Source organism: Anguilla rostrata, chromosome 11, assembly GCF_018555375.3.
Source record: "Anguilla rostrata isolate EN2019 chromosome 11, ASM1855537v3, whole genome shotgun sequence".
Taxonomy (NCBI): domain Eukaryota; kingdom Metazoa; phylum Chordata; class Actinopteri; order Anguilliformes; family Anguillidae; genus Anguilla; species Anguilla rostrata.
The window spans coordinates 7,623,644-7,640,489 of NC_057943.1; the positions used below are offsets into that span (position 1 = coordinate 7,623,644).

Consider the following 16,846-nt stretch of genomic DNA (forward strand, 5'->3'; position numbering starts at 1 on the left):
GATAACTTGTTATATAACCATCTAAATGCATAGTATGACCATTTTGCATGCATTTTTATACAGCTGAATAGCACTACCGTTTTTTTTCTGAAACAAACTCGCACTATAATAAGATTGTCGCCTGCTAACATGAATGTGTTAGTTACTTGTCCTCGCTACAATTTTTTGTTCTGCCGTGAGGTCCTGTGTGATGGATCAGACCATACAGTTCATTGGATCAGACCAGCCTTTGGAGCAGACGCATACATGAAGAGCAAACATGGCCTTTTAACTGGTTGGCGTTAGAACTATTGCTGACCTCCAAGTCAACCTCTAAGTAGTCACCCTACCAACCTAATTTTGCCAAGCTGCAGGAATGGCTAGAAAGTCATGTGGGAGGATAATTCTATGTACAACAAGGTTTTAAGTATCGTTGCTGTTACGGTCATATCTACAGTCCATAGACCGTATAGGTACAGTCATATACCGGTTTGCTCCGTAGATTTGAGCAACTAGCAAGGCATCACTAATCAATCGCATGTTGATGTTGCAACCATGACAGGGCCAGAATAGCATTGCGCTCTTTCATAATTTGTATTTATAAGTTATTAAACTAAATCGGAGATGATACCAAGTCAGATTCGTTAAAAATGCACAAGCATTCACGTTTTCCTTGAAATTAAGTTTGGATTGATTAAAGTGGTCTGTTTTAACGTCTTGAGGGAGGATAACACGAGATTAAGGAGTGACAGGAAGATTCAACCAATAAAACCTCGTCGTATCTCTGCTCAGAATTTCTGAACCAATGAGAAAATGGAGAGGCACGAGCTTCAGGCTATTTTACATTATGTCAGTGACAGCCCTGTGTCAGCAGTGAGGCAGACGTGAAGAGCTGCACCTTCGCTTGCGTTTATCCGTGGACGAGGAAGTTAGCTAAAGCAAATTCAGAAGTACCGATTGGCAGTATTTCTTTAAATCAAGGCCTTTAGCACACTCACAATTATGCCTGAGTAAGTATGATTGTTTCCCCCATGTTGATATTTTGTCTGTCTAGAAAAATCACCCCACTCGGCTAGCTCGCTAGCTAGCTAACATAACTATCCAGTCTAGCGTTTTCAAAAGTAACTTAACATTAGCACTATTTGATTAGTTGGCTTTCTCTTAAAAAAGTGACGGTTCCTGAGTGCTTTACGGTCGCTAGTTACTATTATTTAAGTTAGAAAACTGTTTGCATCTCTACTGATGTGTTAATGCAGCTTGCCTGGATTGTCCTAAGTCATTGAATCACATGTATTTCGCTTCCTCGTTATAGAATCTCTAGCTGGCTAATGTTAGCTATACAGCTACACTGTCATAATGAATGTCTCTTCTGACATTGTTTCAGTAACTCAGATTGTGTAGTCACTAATAATAAAAACTCAGTAATTTTGGCTGAGGCTTGTCTGAAAGCAGGTAGCTGTTTTACCTGGGATACACGATGTGGCACATAGCTAACTAACATAGTAATACCCGTTCTACAGAGGGTTACCTAAATGAACTAATTTGATCATTGTCATTAATCACGACCAAGTGTTTATGGATTTACTTAGATTATCAGATTGTATATCCCCTCGTATTAATGATCTCTTTGATTTATTGTAGTTCTCTTAAAAGTGTGAATTATGAGATTTTTTTCAGGTTGCAGGTCGTATATTTCTGTATATTTCCACAGAGCGGATATTGCCCTTATTGGCCTGGCAGTGATGGGGCAGAACCTGATTCTGAACATGAATGACCATGGCTTTGTGGTAAGTCTAAACATTTCTGAACCAGAGCAGGCATTTAATTTGAATTTTAAAGCTGGTTAGCTGCACCGGTAAACGCTGAGTTCCAGAAAGGAGCTTGTGACATCCTCAGCCCGGGCTGTTTTGCTGCCTCGTGTTCGTCTTTCTGATACTGAATCTTTTTTTGTTGTTGTCTCTGTCCATTGTCTGATTCTTATCGCTTCTCAGGTGTGCGCGTACAACAGGACGGTCTCGAAGGTGCACGACTTCCTGCAGAACGAGGCCAAAGGCACCAAGGTGGTGGGGGCGGAGTCTCTGGAGGACATGGTGTCCAAGCTGAAGACTCCGCGCCGTATCATTTTGCTGGTGAAGGCCGGCCAGGCTGTGGACGACTTCATTGACAAGCTCGTAAGTGAGAGGGGCTGGTCACCCAGCACCAGGGTCCATTTGTGAGCCTTCAGTTCGTGAAGCGTGGTTCCGTCCACATCGTATATGCGAGTCTCTCCTGACTTGCACTCCTGGGTGTTCTCTTTCCTGTTTGCTCAACAGGTTCCTCTTCTTCAACCTGGGGACATCATCATTGATGGTGGCAACTCTGAGTACAGAGACACAACTGTGAGTATGAGTACCCCACTGGGAGTATCTCAGTCATATTGCAATGTGCTGTAAAAAATAAGCAGGATTATATATGGCACTTGTACTTGGTATGTGGTGTACTTGTGCAGCGTATGCTCAGTCCTTAAATCCCAGTGTGTGCTGGTTTTGGTTACGGCCAATGTCTTGATCAAATAAGGTCACTGAAAACAAGTTTTTAAGTTCTCTTATTATTTATTTATATTGCAATTCAGTTGTGGTTGGAAGGAAAGGGCAGGGTCACAGGACTGAGTTTGTGAGCAATATATAATTTTCATAATTTTCATTTTCATAATTTCATAATTTAAATTTAAAATGAATTTTAACTGCAAATTTTAATGTCGTGTACTTCTGTCAATGCTGCTAAAAAATACATTTTGTTTTGGGAACCATATTTGTGAGAGTGTGTGGTCTTGCACAGTGCGGTGAGGATGTGTTTTTTTTGTATCTCCTGCGGTGCGTGCGTGCGTGCATGTGTGTGTGCATGTATGTGTGCATGTGTGTGTACGCACGCGTGTGTATGTGTGTGTATGTGTGCGTGTAGCGTCGGTGTAAGAGCCTGAAGGAGAAGAACCTGCTGTTTGTGGGCAGTGGGGTGAGCGGAGGAGAGGAAGGAGCGCGATACGGTCCCTCGCTCATGCCCGGGGGTCACAAAGAGGCCTGGTGAGTCTCCCTGCTCCACTCATCCCAAAATGTCCGCCTCTCCTTTATGGCTAAGGGACATTTCCAGTATTCTATGTAGTGATAAAATATTTAACCCAAGTACCATATTATGTGCAGACAATTGTTCAGCTGCATCAGAGGCGCACCATCAGAATAAACTTAACAAAAAAATCAGTGGGAACTACTGTTGTATGACATTTTCAGGAAACATATTTTTGTGTCCATATTTTTAAGGTAAATCTGCTATCAGGGCTTAAGTCCTGTTTTTCGTTGTTATCTTTTGCCATCCTGTGATGAGAGCTCCCATGATAATTTGATTGTCATGTAGCTAATTAGTTTGCAACTAGGCTGCGATTAGGTCTGTAATACAGTTACTGTCCTCCAGGCCACATATCAAGGATATTTTCCAAGGCATCGCGGCCAAGGTCGGAACAGGAGAGCCATGTTGTGACTGGGTGAGTGGGTGTATTGTTCCTCCAGGATAACCTTCTTTTTTTTGGTTGTCTGTTTACCTTGCACACTGTATAGACCCACTGCTGTTGTACAGTCATTGACTGATGGCCTGAATGCCCTGTGCAGGTGGGAGATGAGGGCGCGGGGCACTTTGTAAAGATGGTTCATAACGGAATCGAGTATGGAGACATGCAGCTGATCTGTGAGGCCTACCACCTGATGAAGGACGTCCTGTGCATGGATCACGATGAGATGGCACAGGTGGGTCTTCTGAATGGCCTTTGGTATGAGTGTGTGTGTGTGTGTGAGTGTTTTCATGTGTGAGTGGGTACATGCATGTGTCTGTGTGTGTTTTCATGTGTGAGTAGGTACATCCATGCATGCCTGTGTGTGTGTGTGGGTGAGAGAAAGAGAGAGAGGGAGGAAGGGATTATGTGAAAGTCTATAGCAGAAATGTGAATAGTAGTTTCAAGTTTCAGGATGGTTTCGAAACTTTGGCAATCCCCAGGCATTCACTGACTGGAACAAGACGGAGCTGGACTCCTTCCTCATAGAAATCACCGCCAACATTCTCAAGTACAAAGACTCAGACGGGACACCGCTGCTGCCCAAAATTCGGGACAGCGCGGGACAGAAGGGCACGGGGAAGTGGACGGCCATCTCCGCCCTGGAGTACGGCACCCCCGTCACCTTAATCGGTGAGGCTCATGCGTGTGTGTCTGTGTCTGGAGGGAAACTGAGCCAGGAGAACTCGCAACGCGGTGCGTAAATGTGATTTGGCAAGTGTCTTATGATGCACCAGCCTTTTCTCCTCAGAGCTTTGGCACCAGTCTGTTTGACTGAAATTATTCTTTTCGCACACTGTTCGATGAAGCCCATTTGTGGAGGGAGATCTCTTGGCCTAAGGAGATTTGAGAGATTTTCCTGCCACCTCTTCTTCTGATGTGACGTAAGAGGGATTTTCCCTTCTCTCCTGTACGCTGACCTTTCCGGCATCTCCTGAATGAACATGCCTGTGTCCCCTGATGCTCTTTGGCCAGGGGCAACCTGGCTGGAGCTTCCCTGACTGAGGCCACGCCCCTCACTGTAGGCAGGCCACGCCTCTTATCATTGGTGGGCCACACCCCTCACTGTAGGCAGGCCAGCCGGTCACTCACAGCACCTTTCTATAACTTTTTCCTCCGGCATGTTATTAACAGGAGAAAGAAACGCTTCATAGTCCCTCTGGTTTCGCTTCTGGGCAAACCAAATTCAGAAATGTCACATTTCTGTTTTGTTCCTGTTTTGGGAGGAAAACCAATTGCATAAAATTTTAAGCAATTGAGTCCTAGTTCTGCAAACTTTTTTATTTCGTTTTTTTTTTTTCTTTTTTTTTTCTTTCCTTTTTTTACTGGTACAGTAATCAACATTACTGTGAATGTCTCAGTGTTTCAATTGTTGTGTCTGTAGGATCTGCTTTGTTTGAGCAAGATCTGCCGAACACAAGAGACAGGCACTGGAATGAAAAGCAAGCAGAGGTTTGACAGAGGCTGGGCGTGATTGGTCAGGTGGAGACAGAGGCTGGGCGTGATTGGTCAGGCGGAGTCAGAGGAGGGTGGGAGTGGCCGTACTTTGTGCAGGGGTGGATTTCTGTTGTCAGTGGGCCGCATTCCATGTCGAGACTGTCGCCCGGGTTTGCTGGAATCAGCGTTTGCTCTTCCCTTCCTGTTGATTCAGTTCCGCCACGCTGCGCGTGTCAGTTTGCACAGTCATGCTTACCCAAGATTTCTGCACTCCTCTCCGATTTCTGCTTTTTCAAACAGAGCCAGGCCCCGCAGAGAGGGCGTTGGGGCCCGCGGTGTGCGTTTCCTCGTTCAGACGAGCGAGGTCGGCCCGTGTACTCGCGCCACGGTTGCGTAGCCCTCTGTAACTGTGCTCTCGTTGGCACGGTGCCACGTACCGCCTGGTTTTGGCAGTGGCCTTTTTTTTTTTTTTTTCTAAAAGGGAAATTGTGTTTAACATGCTGTACTGCATAATAAGAGGAAATCGTTGGAGATCGTTGCCTGATAAAACACAGAAATCTGGTATGCCTTCAATTTAAAGATTTTATAGCTGAACTTGTGTTTAATCAGTGTTTAATCTAACTCTGGAGGTGGGCCTTCTAGAGCAGGGATGTCAAATGCACGCTCTGGATGGCCAAAGAGGTTTCTGTGAATTATTTTCGTTTAGAAGCCAGTATAGGCCTTGGAAACGAGGTGTGTGGGCTCTTTGGCCAGTCGACACAAGTGCAGAAGCGTGGCAGAAACGCTCAGACAGCGTGCGCCTCCAGAACTGCCACCTGACGCCCTGCTGCGGCCTGTCGCCTGACATCCTCCTGACCCTCCTGACCTTTCCTAACCTCCCCCCTCCCTCAGGTGAGGCTGTGTTTGCCAGGTGCCTGTCCTCTTTGAAGGACGAGAGGGTTGAGGCCAGCAAGACCCTGAGCGGGCCCCACGGGGCCAAGTTCAGCGGCAACAAGGCTGCGTTCCTGGAGGACATCAGGAAGGTAGGCAGTGGCTTGGCGTGCCGTTTTTCAGTCTGAAAGGGGTGGCTGGGCTGTTTTCGCTCCAGGTGTTGGACTAAGCGGGTGCTCTGTGCTTTTCTCAGGCTCTCTACGCCTCCAAGATCATCTCCTACGCCCAGGGCTTCATGCTGCTCCGACAGGCCGCCAAAGAGTTCGGCTGGTCCCTCAACTACGGCGCCATCGCGCTGATGTGGAGAGGAGGCTGCATCATCCGCAGGTGAGAGTCCTGTGTGTGTGTGTGTGTGTGTGTGTGTGTGCGTGCGTGTGCCTGTGTGCGTGTGTGTGTGTGTGTGTGTGTGTGTGTGTGTGTGTGTGTGTGTGTGTGTGTGTGTGTGCTGTGTGTGTGTGTGTGTGTGTGCGTGCCTGTGCATGTTTGCATGTGTGTTTGCTAGGGTTACAAAGGGTCAGAAAATTTCCAGTAAATTCCCAGTAAACGACTTCCTGGAATTTCCCGGAAACTTTCTGAAATTCCCAGAAACTTTTCCCATGGAAAGCTTCCTTTCCTGAATATTGCTGAAATTGTGCGAACCCTAGTGTTTGGATCTCTGCTTGCCTAACTGCGCCTCAGTGTCACCCCCACATCACTGCTGTAGAGGCCTACCTCACTCATGCTTTTCTTCTTTGTTGTACATGCAGTGAAAATACATTTTTATCAAAACTTATTCTGGAGATGTTTCCTCTAGCACTCTGCAGTGGAGAGAGCATCTAGTGGTACATGAGCTATATCATTATTATATGATCTTTTTTTTTTTTTTTACACAAACATTTTTTTAAGAATATGCATTTATGACCTACTAGAACATCAATATAATAAGGCCCTCGGGGAAATGGTAGCGCTGTTTTTATCACAATAGATTCTTTATTCCTGTGGCCTCTAAACGGGTGAGAAAGTGATGAGGAAATGCAGATCGGGTTTCCAGATAAGTGCAAATTGACACAAGAATGAGGAAATGTTGGTTTGAGGTGGTATTGCCTAATTTCCTGAGGCTGCACCTACTGTGCCAACTTCCTTACACACACTTACACACACACTTGTAATATGTGCTGCTGTATGTATATATATCCAATATGTATCATGTAAATTATATTATTATATTATTTATACTGTATGTCTTGCATTGTGTCATCTGTAAATGTGAATGTAAATTCTGTGTACCTTTTGCTGCACAAGAATTTCCTGTAAAGCTTAACATTGATAACTTCGATTCAGTTTCTTCATAACTGTGAAAGCCAGCTGTAATAAAGCCTATTTGATTTTGTGCTCATTTTTTTCGTCTTTTGCGCAGTGTTTTCTTGGGAAAGATCAAGGAGGCTTTTGACCGGGATTCGGAGCTTCAGAGCCTCCTGCTGGACGGCTTCTTCAGCAACGCTGTGCAGAACTGCCAGGTACGGACTGAGCACGTGCAGACTGCCCCAGACTTCCCCAGACTGCCCCAGACTGCCCCAGACTCCCCCAGACTGCCCCAGACTCCCCCAGACTCCCCCAGACTCCCCCAGACTCCCCCAGACTCCCCCAGACCGCCCCAGACTGCCCTAGACTCCCCGACTCCCCCAACTCTCCAGACCGCCCCAAACCACCCCAAACTCCTCCAGACTCCTCCAGACTCCTCCAGACTCCTCCAGACTCCCAGACTGCCCCAGACTGCTCCTCAGCTGGGCCCTGGTGGACTTTCTCGTCACACCATGAAGGTCCTGGCCAGTTCAAACAGCCCAGCGTGTTTCCTCATCTTCAGGGAACATTTTCATTATCATTTTAATTTCATAATTGTTGGACTTTGATTTGTCGTTAAGCAATTGGTAGAATCTTCGTTTTGTAATGTGGGATATAAAACAAATATTTGGACGCCGTTTATTATATAGCATTGTGCTTAAGTGCACCCTGTGCTACTGTCCATAATGATCATATAACATAAATGACTAATTATTTGTAAAGGAGGAAAAAAAGAACATTTTTTGTAGAAATGTGTAAGGGGCTCCCCTCTCTGTGACGTTAGCAGCATTACTGACCCTGCTAAGTCGTATTATTGGTGTGAAGTTGTAGGAGATGCTTTATTTGTGCGTTATTCTCCCGCAGGACTCCTGGCGTCGAGTGGTGAGCGCTGGCGTCCAGCAGGGCATTCCCATGCCCTGCTTCAGCACGGCTCTGTCCTTCTACGACGGGTACAGGCACAACATGCTCCCCGCCAACCTGCTCCAGGTAAGGCCGCCCGTCCGCCGGGCGCGTCGCTAAGTATATCCCTGTAGCGTACCGCTAAGCCCTGGCATATGGTCATGGACTGAGCTTTGGACTGGGAGATTGCGGGTTTAAAGTCACAGGTGGTGTAACTTGTACAGAAATAGCTGTAACTGTAGCAGTAAGAGGTTACATAGTGTGTTTGTTTTAGGGAAACTCCCATACCCTGTTAGTTCATAGTAATTGTACTTTGCCAGGTTTAAAAATCGCTAAATAAACGGTTCTCGTGTGTGTGCCACACAGGCTCAGAGGGATTATTTTGGCGCGCACACCTATGAGCTTCTGTCGAACCCGGGGCACTTTATCCACACCAACTGGACCGGGCACGGAGGGAACGTCTCGTCCTCCTCCTACAACGCCTGAGGGTCGTCCCAGGAGCGCACGGGCAGACGAGGGCACGCGCACCCCGAGGGTCACAGCCGAAAAACACAAACGAGCAGCTGAGAGAGGCGAGAAGACATCACATTCCTTTTCTAAAAAAAGATAGAAAAAAACATATTTCCTTCACAACACACTAGAGACAGGCTAAAGCTACTATACTGTTTAATTTATGATGGAGTGAATAAAATCATAGCGTGTTTATACGTGTGTAAACATTTCTTTGTCCCCCTGTGACGCATTGAAGTCTAGAGGTAGGGCTTTTTTTGCTGCATTTACACAAGAAGGGGGGAGATTTCCCCGTTTCCCCTGAAACCACACTGGCTTCTGGTTGTTTATTTCTTATCATATGTGCCCCAGAGTTGAGTGTTAGTGTGAGATTAAGGTTAACTGTTGCACTATGCTAGGCTAAATAAAGATTTAAATCCCTTTTTAATTAGCTTTCGTCGTCTTCTTCTTAAGGCGTTGACTTAAAATAACGCGAAGCTCCTGTTATGTTTAGACACCGGTGTTTACCGTTACTTTCGTCATCCAAAACAGAATTTGTATGTCAACTGGTGGATTAATTTGAGAGTATATTTGCAATGACTACCTGTTGCCAGTAGAGGGCGTGCTTAGTCCTTGACTGGTTGCTGAAAGCCATAGCAAGAGGTGTCATGCATTCTTCTACTTCCTTACAGGAAATAGTATTGCACCTTTAAGGATGCAAGTTACCAGTTCACATGGATGTATACTTAAAATGCATTTGATTTCTATGGAAAAGTGAACCATCTCATTTAAGTTTTAGTTTAATACTAAAAGAAACTCTAGAAACAGTACTATCCCTACTGGAGGGGGAAAAATTCAAGTACTGTGTAAGAATAGAAATTTTTCATTAGATTTATGAAGTGCTGCAAACACTAAACACTGTGAGGGTGGAGGTGACTGCTTGTGAATAAAAATGCGAAAGGCCAAAGGTTTATGACATGTAATATTTGGCCAGTTTATGATATTATTAGTGTTCCCTCTCCACACTCTGAATTATGTGTCCTATATGGTTACAGAGAACTGCCCCTTCATCTTTTTGATTGGAGGAGGTCCCATCGTGTGGTTGTGTCCTTTCTGCCACACCCCCTAGCCCCCTTCAGTGTACCCTTAGCCAATCAGTGATCACCACTGAGAATAGGACAACAGTGCTGAGATAATGTTAAAGTGTGTTTTAAATGGAACGGAAGTATTTTTCCAAATTTTAACTTGAATTGCATTTACAGAATATCAATCTCTTCCAGCTGAGTGGACTCACTTATGGCTAATGTAATTTATGAGATTGATTGATTGATTCACCAGTAGTTCTGGACATTGTATATCAAGAAAGGGAAGATCCTGTGCCCGTTGTAATAGATTTATTTGTGTGTGTGTGTGTGTGTGTTGGATATGAGAAAAATCTCAAAACTCTGGAACAGTAGAATTGAGAGCTTTGAAATTTAACCCTGGGTTAGGCTCCAGCAACCCCCACAACCCTGACCTGGATAAGTGGGCATAGATAATGGATGGATGGATGGATGGAATTGTAAGAAAAATCTCAAATTAGAATCAAATTAGAACTGTCGTTATTTACTTCATATGATGGGTAATTCTTTTTCAAGTCAGATTAAATACCCATTTACTACAAATTAAAGGGAAAGTGTGTATTACAATAACTACAGTGTATATAAGTACAAGCCACTCACACAACCATGTTTTTTTTTTTTTTTTAAACGGAATTCATAATTTCGGAATGCAAAGGGAAGTACTTACGACTGTCAGTAACAATGGAAATATAAATGCACCTAAATTTACTGCGTGCAATCTCTGCTATTATGAGAAATCTTTGGAGGGGGTAAATGAGGAGTGTGTTTTAATGCAGCGTGAGCTCAGTCCCGTAGCAGCGCTGCTGTACATTAGCGGCCGCTCACCTGCTGCCTCACTGTCCGTCCCGCGTGCCGTTCTGAGATATAAACCTCGTAATAACCGCCTTCATGCGCGAGCTTCTTTTCTCCGAGCAATTAACGATGCACGTAACGACCTTACACGACCGCAGTACAAGCGAAGCTTTAATCGTGCAAGGTCGGCATTTATTCCGCAGTTGGTCAAAAATGAGGCCACAAAGATCGAACGTTTATGCATGAGTTGTCAAACATATGCTTTCCATGCATATACTTTTGAATTGTGTTATATTTCTCCATTCGGCTTTGCACTCTTTTAAGCACTCTATTTATTAGTGTAATATGTACCATGCCAGGATTCAATAAGCAGGTTTTTCATTACCTATAACTAACACAGAAGTCTGAAGTTAAGGATGCATTTAACCAGGGGTGGGTTAGGCTACTGATTATTGATTATATGATGATGGATTAATTTTATGTTTTCTTTAGTAAGTGCATATTCTTATACAGAATTTGTGCTTTAATACATGTATATGATCTTTTGCTAAATTGACAGATAGGCCTAAAATTGTGCATAATACATGGTTGGTATTGCTTTTAATATTACTAGCCCTATCTGTGTTTTTTGTATTAAGGGCTATTGAATATTACCGTATTATCAAATCAAATATAAAAATACAAAAGAATTCCAGGCACAGTAGGTGGAGCAAACACTTAGAGTGACAATGGAACGGACTTGCTGGATTTGAAGAAATAAGGATTGAAACTAACGTAAGAAAACTATTGAAAATTACTCTGAATTCAAGGGATTAACTGTAACGAAATTTAAATGAGGAAATTTTAAATATCACATTTTTAAAATATGTTTAATTTTGGAGTCGATGTAGTGAAACGCTGATTGGATACATCCCATATAGCCTGTACAGCAAATTAAACGCATGAAGAATCATACGTTTTACCGCGCTATTACGTAGAGAAAATCAGAATCAGAAATCAAAAATCCTGTAACCCTAATTATTTCATGTTTAAAATCCACAGCGCACCTGGAAGAGGCACCAGCCGAGGGTCGTGTGAATAAGGCATCTATTCACTGCACTGGCCCATTAACGAATGCAGCCCAAGATCACACACCTCAAACCTTTACATTGCAATTGCCACTGATTGACTTAGTATACAGTTAAAGTTGAAATATGTCTGTGAGCCTAACAAATATTTAATAGTTAATGAATTCTGAATATTTTTCTGCATACAATTTACATACATTTATATACATTTCTCTAACGAGTCAGTTTTTTTCCGAAGGGTCCACATGAAGATAAAAAGACTTCTAACTGCATCGGAAGCTCAGAGGTGGCAGTTGTTGCTTTTGAAGTACTAATGCAACATAAGGGGCAGGTTATTGTGTGCAAATTGGATAGAGGGTTTGTCATGAGTTTGTGAAGTAGGGAGGAAGTGCTGGACACCCCTGTGCTATATCTTCTGATCTTTTTGCATCCACAACATCAAGTTTGTGTTTTATTTCTTTTGAAGAACACTTGGATGCCTATTGGCTAAAATAGCACGCGTCCTTTTGCATAACTGCATTGATTCTTTGAACTGGTATTTAAAAACAGGAATATTTTAAAAGTGCTTAAGATGGAAAATCACTGTTGCCTCCGTTATTACCTTGCAGAGTGTTCATATGTGAAATGTCATACAAATACTCTGCTGTGATTGCTGTTTTCTCTATCGCCTGTTCTCTTGTTGCATCATTAGTCAAGATTGCCTAAAGTCTTTTTTTTATTGTAGCTTCTTTTAAAAGTCCAAGAAAAATTTGACATTTTAGATAGCGTACAATTTAAGCAACAAAATTAAGAGAAGTAATAATTGGTGTGACGATTGCATTGGAAGAGTTGAAATTATGCTCAAATTGAATAGCTATATTGCGGATGTGTGCATGAGTGCGTCGCATGTGGTGTGAAGTGATGGATATGGTCAGAATTAAATTTTCAGAGCGTAAAACAACTGGAAGAAAAACATACATTTCTATATTATGAAATGCATTCATTATGAGCGAGCCCGGAGAGAATCATTCTGGGGCACCCCTGGTGATGTCACGCACGACAGGGTCAGCGCACGGCAGACCCCTGCAAGTTTAATATGCAAATGCCACTAATGGCCCGTAACACGCTGCGTGCACGTTTGTGTATGAAATGAACAATTTTCCCCATTATCCACATATAGTCAGCGGGACATTTTTAGGCAATTCAAAGTTAGAACGTTACTATCTGCTACAGTGGCAGTGACCCAGCTGGGAGTCAAAGCTATACTTCCCCAGCGGCTATACCACTATTCATACCTGTATCTTATCAACCCGCTGTAGCTAAGCAGGGTTAGCATTGGTTATTTCTTGGTTGGGTCATTTCCTGGGGAAGCTAATGGTTTATTCAATAGGCAGTATGTTCCGTCTAATTGGTCATACCCGCAACATTCTGCATCCAAACGTTCAGTCCAGTCCTGTGTTGGTTAACATGTTCGGTAATATTTTATTGCTTTTGAATAGACTCGAAGTTGCTGCTGGAAGAGGTATTTTGGTGGGCCAGGAGGCGGCACCCTTCTTTTGGACTATGCAGGAAAACCACTGCCCTAGGGTATAGGGTTAAAAAATATGGCCCTCCAATCCAAATCCATCCCTGGATTTCTTTCCTCCCAGGGCATTAACTGAACAATTGGCGCTATTGATTGGCCAGGCTGTCTTTACACCTGACTCCCAGGTGAAGGGAGGATGGAAAACCATGATTTGATGATCCCTGTGCACTGTTGGAGGCTCTTTGGACGCCATTTTTGGATGTGACATCGTGAGGTCCTAAGAGGTCCTGGCTCTCTCTGGTCATTAAAATCCGATGCCACAAAATCCCATAGTACCTGGCACATAACTGTCTTTAAAGATTTGGATAAAACATGTTGCCGGACAGAAATGTCTCAAAAGTTTTTGGGTGAAGAACATAAAGATGTACAGTGTTGTCGAGGGACATCTTTTGTCAAATTAGTGTTGAGCACCCGGAAGCTCAATAACATCTTTGTTGCGGCCGTGTACAGATGCAGCCATCATTGAGATTTATTAAAAATAAAATGTAATCACATATTTGACAGCGGGGTCATCACTGGCAGACTCGGTGCTCACACAATGTCACAACCCACGTAGCCCAGTATTGCTGTTCCTACTTAGTGGCCTTGTTAATGCTCCTTCCCCCACACGCCCGTCATTTTGAATGCATGTTTTTGAATGCATGTGCGACCCGGTTTTTGAAGGCCCGCTCTTGCCCACGGTTTAATTATGCCACAGGAAAGAACATCTCTGCGATTAAAAGCTCCTTCAGAACAGAGCGTGTGGCATATCCCTAATGACTGCCAATGTCCTGTGGAGGATGCATTAGAACCTATAAGAATATAATAGCACTTTGCAGTGAATGATGATGTACCGCGGCTGACTCATCCTACTCCCCGCAGTGTACTATTCCGTTTGCACACGGACAGTTGATACTCTCTTCAGTTCTACCACTCGCTCCTCAATAATGCATGCCCAACCCGGAGGGGAGATCACCTGAGATCACTGAACCTCAACGTCTGACTAGGGTTTCCACCACCGAAAGAATGGTGGCAGTTATGTTGACTTTAGTTTATTCAAGTGCTCTTTACACTTGCAATTCAAAAAATGTTTTGAATGCTTTAAGGTGTGACCCAAGGAATTCCAGTTTAGAGGTTGCATTGCTCTTATTAATTGATTTTAAAAGGTAACCAAATATAACCCTTTTCTTGTTTTCTGTATTTGGTTGAGAGGTGGATTTATTCATATGCATTGCGTACATAGATTTTGAGTGATGTATAAGTATTAATACATCTGAACTGATGGTTAAACCGTACAAACTCACATCCTGGAACATCACAGCTAAAGTGTAAAGTAGAATATATTTCTCTGAACCTGTGTCCTGGAAATATAGTGTATTGCATAACCATTCTCCTTAGATTTGAGTTGATTATATTTGTGCCATTGTGTGTCAGAAGCCGTTTTGCGGAAACACAAGCACCACCGGTATATAAATGTTTATTTTTTAATCCCGATAAATATATGGGGATCAAATGTAAATCAGCTATGTGTAAATTAATTGAAATATCCAACGCGTGGTTTAAGGGGTTAATTGCAAACTGCTTAATTTTGCTAATTGCCTCAGTGCGTCAGAGCTCCTTGCGTGAGGGTCTATATATGTAGAGCCGGGTGTAGGAGAGGACTCCTGAGATTGTCTGCTGGGTGCACCATGAACCTGCTGGTGAGCTACTTCGTACCCCTAATCCTCATCTCATGGGGAGGTCAGCGCGCTGGGGCACTGCCCACAGGAGACAGACTGGCGCTGCTGGGCAATGGGGTAAGTGGGCACACGCGTTCTACTCTTGAACAGCAGGGCGTGATTCTGATTTACGAAAGAACAGAAATAGTCTTCTGAATCTGTCTATCAAAGTGGAAATTAGCTCATGCCAGTCTGATGTGGATACCAGATTTGAAAAGTTATTTTTATTTTCCAAAGTTATTTTAAAGGTTTGTTATCTATCTAGCATTCTGTACGAAATAATGGGAAGATTTGTGACCGTTTAAGTATAATGATTCAGTTGCAGCCAAACTCTGTGGTCACAAGTCACAGAAGAGTACTATGCAGACTGACATCAGGGGAGCTCATGTACATAATAAACCATGATTATCACTAATCCACTACTGCTTGGCTGCTACAATGATTAGTTCACTTAAGATGCCCTTGTGACTTGACAGAGTATGAAGATATTGAAGTGCAGTTACATTATCCATTAGAAGAAAAAAATGTTTTGTCACAAATCAGACCTTAGACAATTTCTATTTACAATAATAAACCTTAAATAAACTTTTTAACGTTTTAATTTTATGTTTATTAATATGAATTTATATATAATTTAGATAGATAGTATTTATAAATAACATTTAGGTTAATACGATACATATACAGACAACCTATTCAAGCTGGATAATATTTATTGAAGCAATTCAGATCATAAACCAAGTCAGACAAACAGCAAGAGCTCACTCAGCCATTAATCCTACAACCTTGCTAGTTATTTCTAGTTATGGGCAGAGGTGCAAAATGCAGGTTTAGAAAGTAAAAGTCCTCCCCAGTATTTTGTTTCAATCCCCTGGATTTGCTACTTAGCACAATTCAGCCAGGAGGTAGAAATGGTCGGAAGAAACACTTGGGAGTGCTTTCTGATCCCTGGACTTTCCACCTTTTGGTTAGGAGTTTCAGTTCCCTAATTACACATTGAGCTTTTTTTCATTTCAAATCAAGCGGTGTCATTTTATACAACCTTGACTGTAGATCTTATGGACATAGGGCTCATTGCCAGGGACTGTAGTTAATACAGAAGATTGCACCTCTGTTCCAGGCATTGGCTCAGGAGCACATAGACTTTCTGTTGAAGATGCTGTCGGGGCTGCCAGAACTCAGCGGTCAGGAGGAGGAGGAGGAACACACTGATTTGGACAGTGACCTGCAGCAGCAGCGGCGGGCCAAATTCAGGGAGAGGTCCCTCGTCGGACGGCCCGTCCCCCGTGAGCGCTCCCCCTGCAAGAACTTCTTCTGGAAGACCTTCTCCTCCTGCTAATGCCGCCCAAGATCCAGCCGCTGCCGCCGGTGCCACGCCGAGGGCCTGTTACGGCTGTCATCTCATCTCAGTGTGAATAAACTGCTAAACTGCGACTGTATGAGTAATGGCCATATGTTTGCGTGTGTGTGAGTATGCGTGTGTAAGCGGGCCTGTGATAGATTAGCAGCCTGCTCAGGGTGTATTCCTGCCTCTCGCCCAATGTGTGTTGGGATAGGCTCCAGCAACCCCCCCGCGCGACCCTGACCAACCAGGATAAGTGGGTATAGATAATGGATGGACGGATGGATGTGTGTACTTGTTTCAAATACATATTCCCTTCATATAAAATAGTTAAACATTTATACATGTTTCAAGATCACGCCTTCCTCCTCAGCCTGAATATTTTTATAATAAGCCATTTGTATTTATGGATAAGCATTTAGAGCATGCTTGTGTTCACGAGACAAAGCAAGGTAAATGCAGTACATTTTCATGTGTTATTTTATTATTAAATTAATATTCACATTTAAGCTGACTATTTTCACATTTACATTTAAGCTGACTATTTTTTTTTAACAATAGCCTTAAGTTAATTTACACTTTGTGAGATTTTTTTATTTAATTTACTTGGTGGTGGTGTTACAATCAAATA

At 43.2% G+C, this 16,846-nt stretch overlaps 2 protein-coding genes across 2 annotated transcripts; both read left to right on the forward strand.

Moving 5' to 3' along the window:
- Positions 1 to 827: 827 nt before the first annotated feature.
- pgd (phosphogluconate dehydrogenase) lies at positions 828 to 9,080 on the forward strand. Its single transcript, XM_064300835.1, has 13 exons — positions 828 to 989; positions 1,691 to 1,766; positions 1,971 to 2,150; positions 2,292 to 2,357; positions 2,920 to 3,038; positions 3,424 to 3,493; positions 3,618 to 3,752; positions 4,000 to 4,189; positions 5,885 to 6,015; positions 6,117 to 6,250; positions 7,320 to 7,419; positions 8,108 to 8,230; positions 8,510 to 9,080. Exons 1-13 carry the CDS (start codon positions 982 to 984, stop codon positions 8,627 to 8,629), a joined length of 1,452 nt encoding a protein of 483 aa, XP_064156905.1. The 5' UTR covers positions 828 to 981; the 3' UTR covers positions 8,630 to 9,080.
- Positions 9,081 to 9,228: 148 nt separating this feature from the next.
- On the forward strand, positions 9,229 to 16,735 carry sst6 (somatostatin 6). Its single transcript, XM_064300838.1, has 2 exons — positions 9,229 to 14,951; positions 15,994 to 16,735. The coding sequence occupies exons 1-2, from the start codon at positions 14,844 to 14,846 to the stop codon at positions 16,210 to 16,212; spliced, it is 327 nt and encodes a 108-aa protein (XP_064156908.1). The 5' UTR covers positions 9,229 to 14,843; the 3' UTR covers positions 16,213 to 16,735.
- The last annotated feature ends 111 nt before the right edge of the window (positions 16,736 to 16,846 follow it).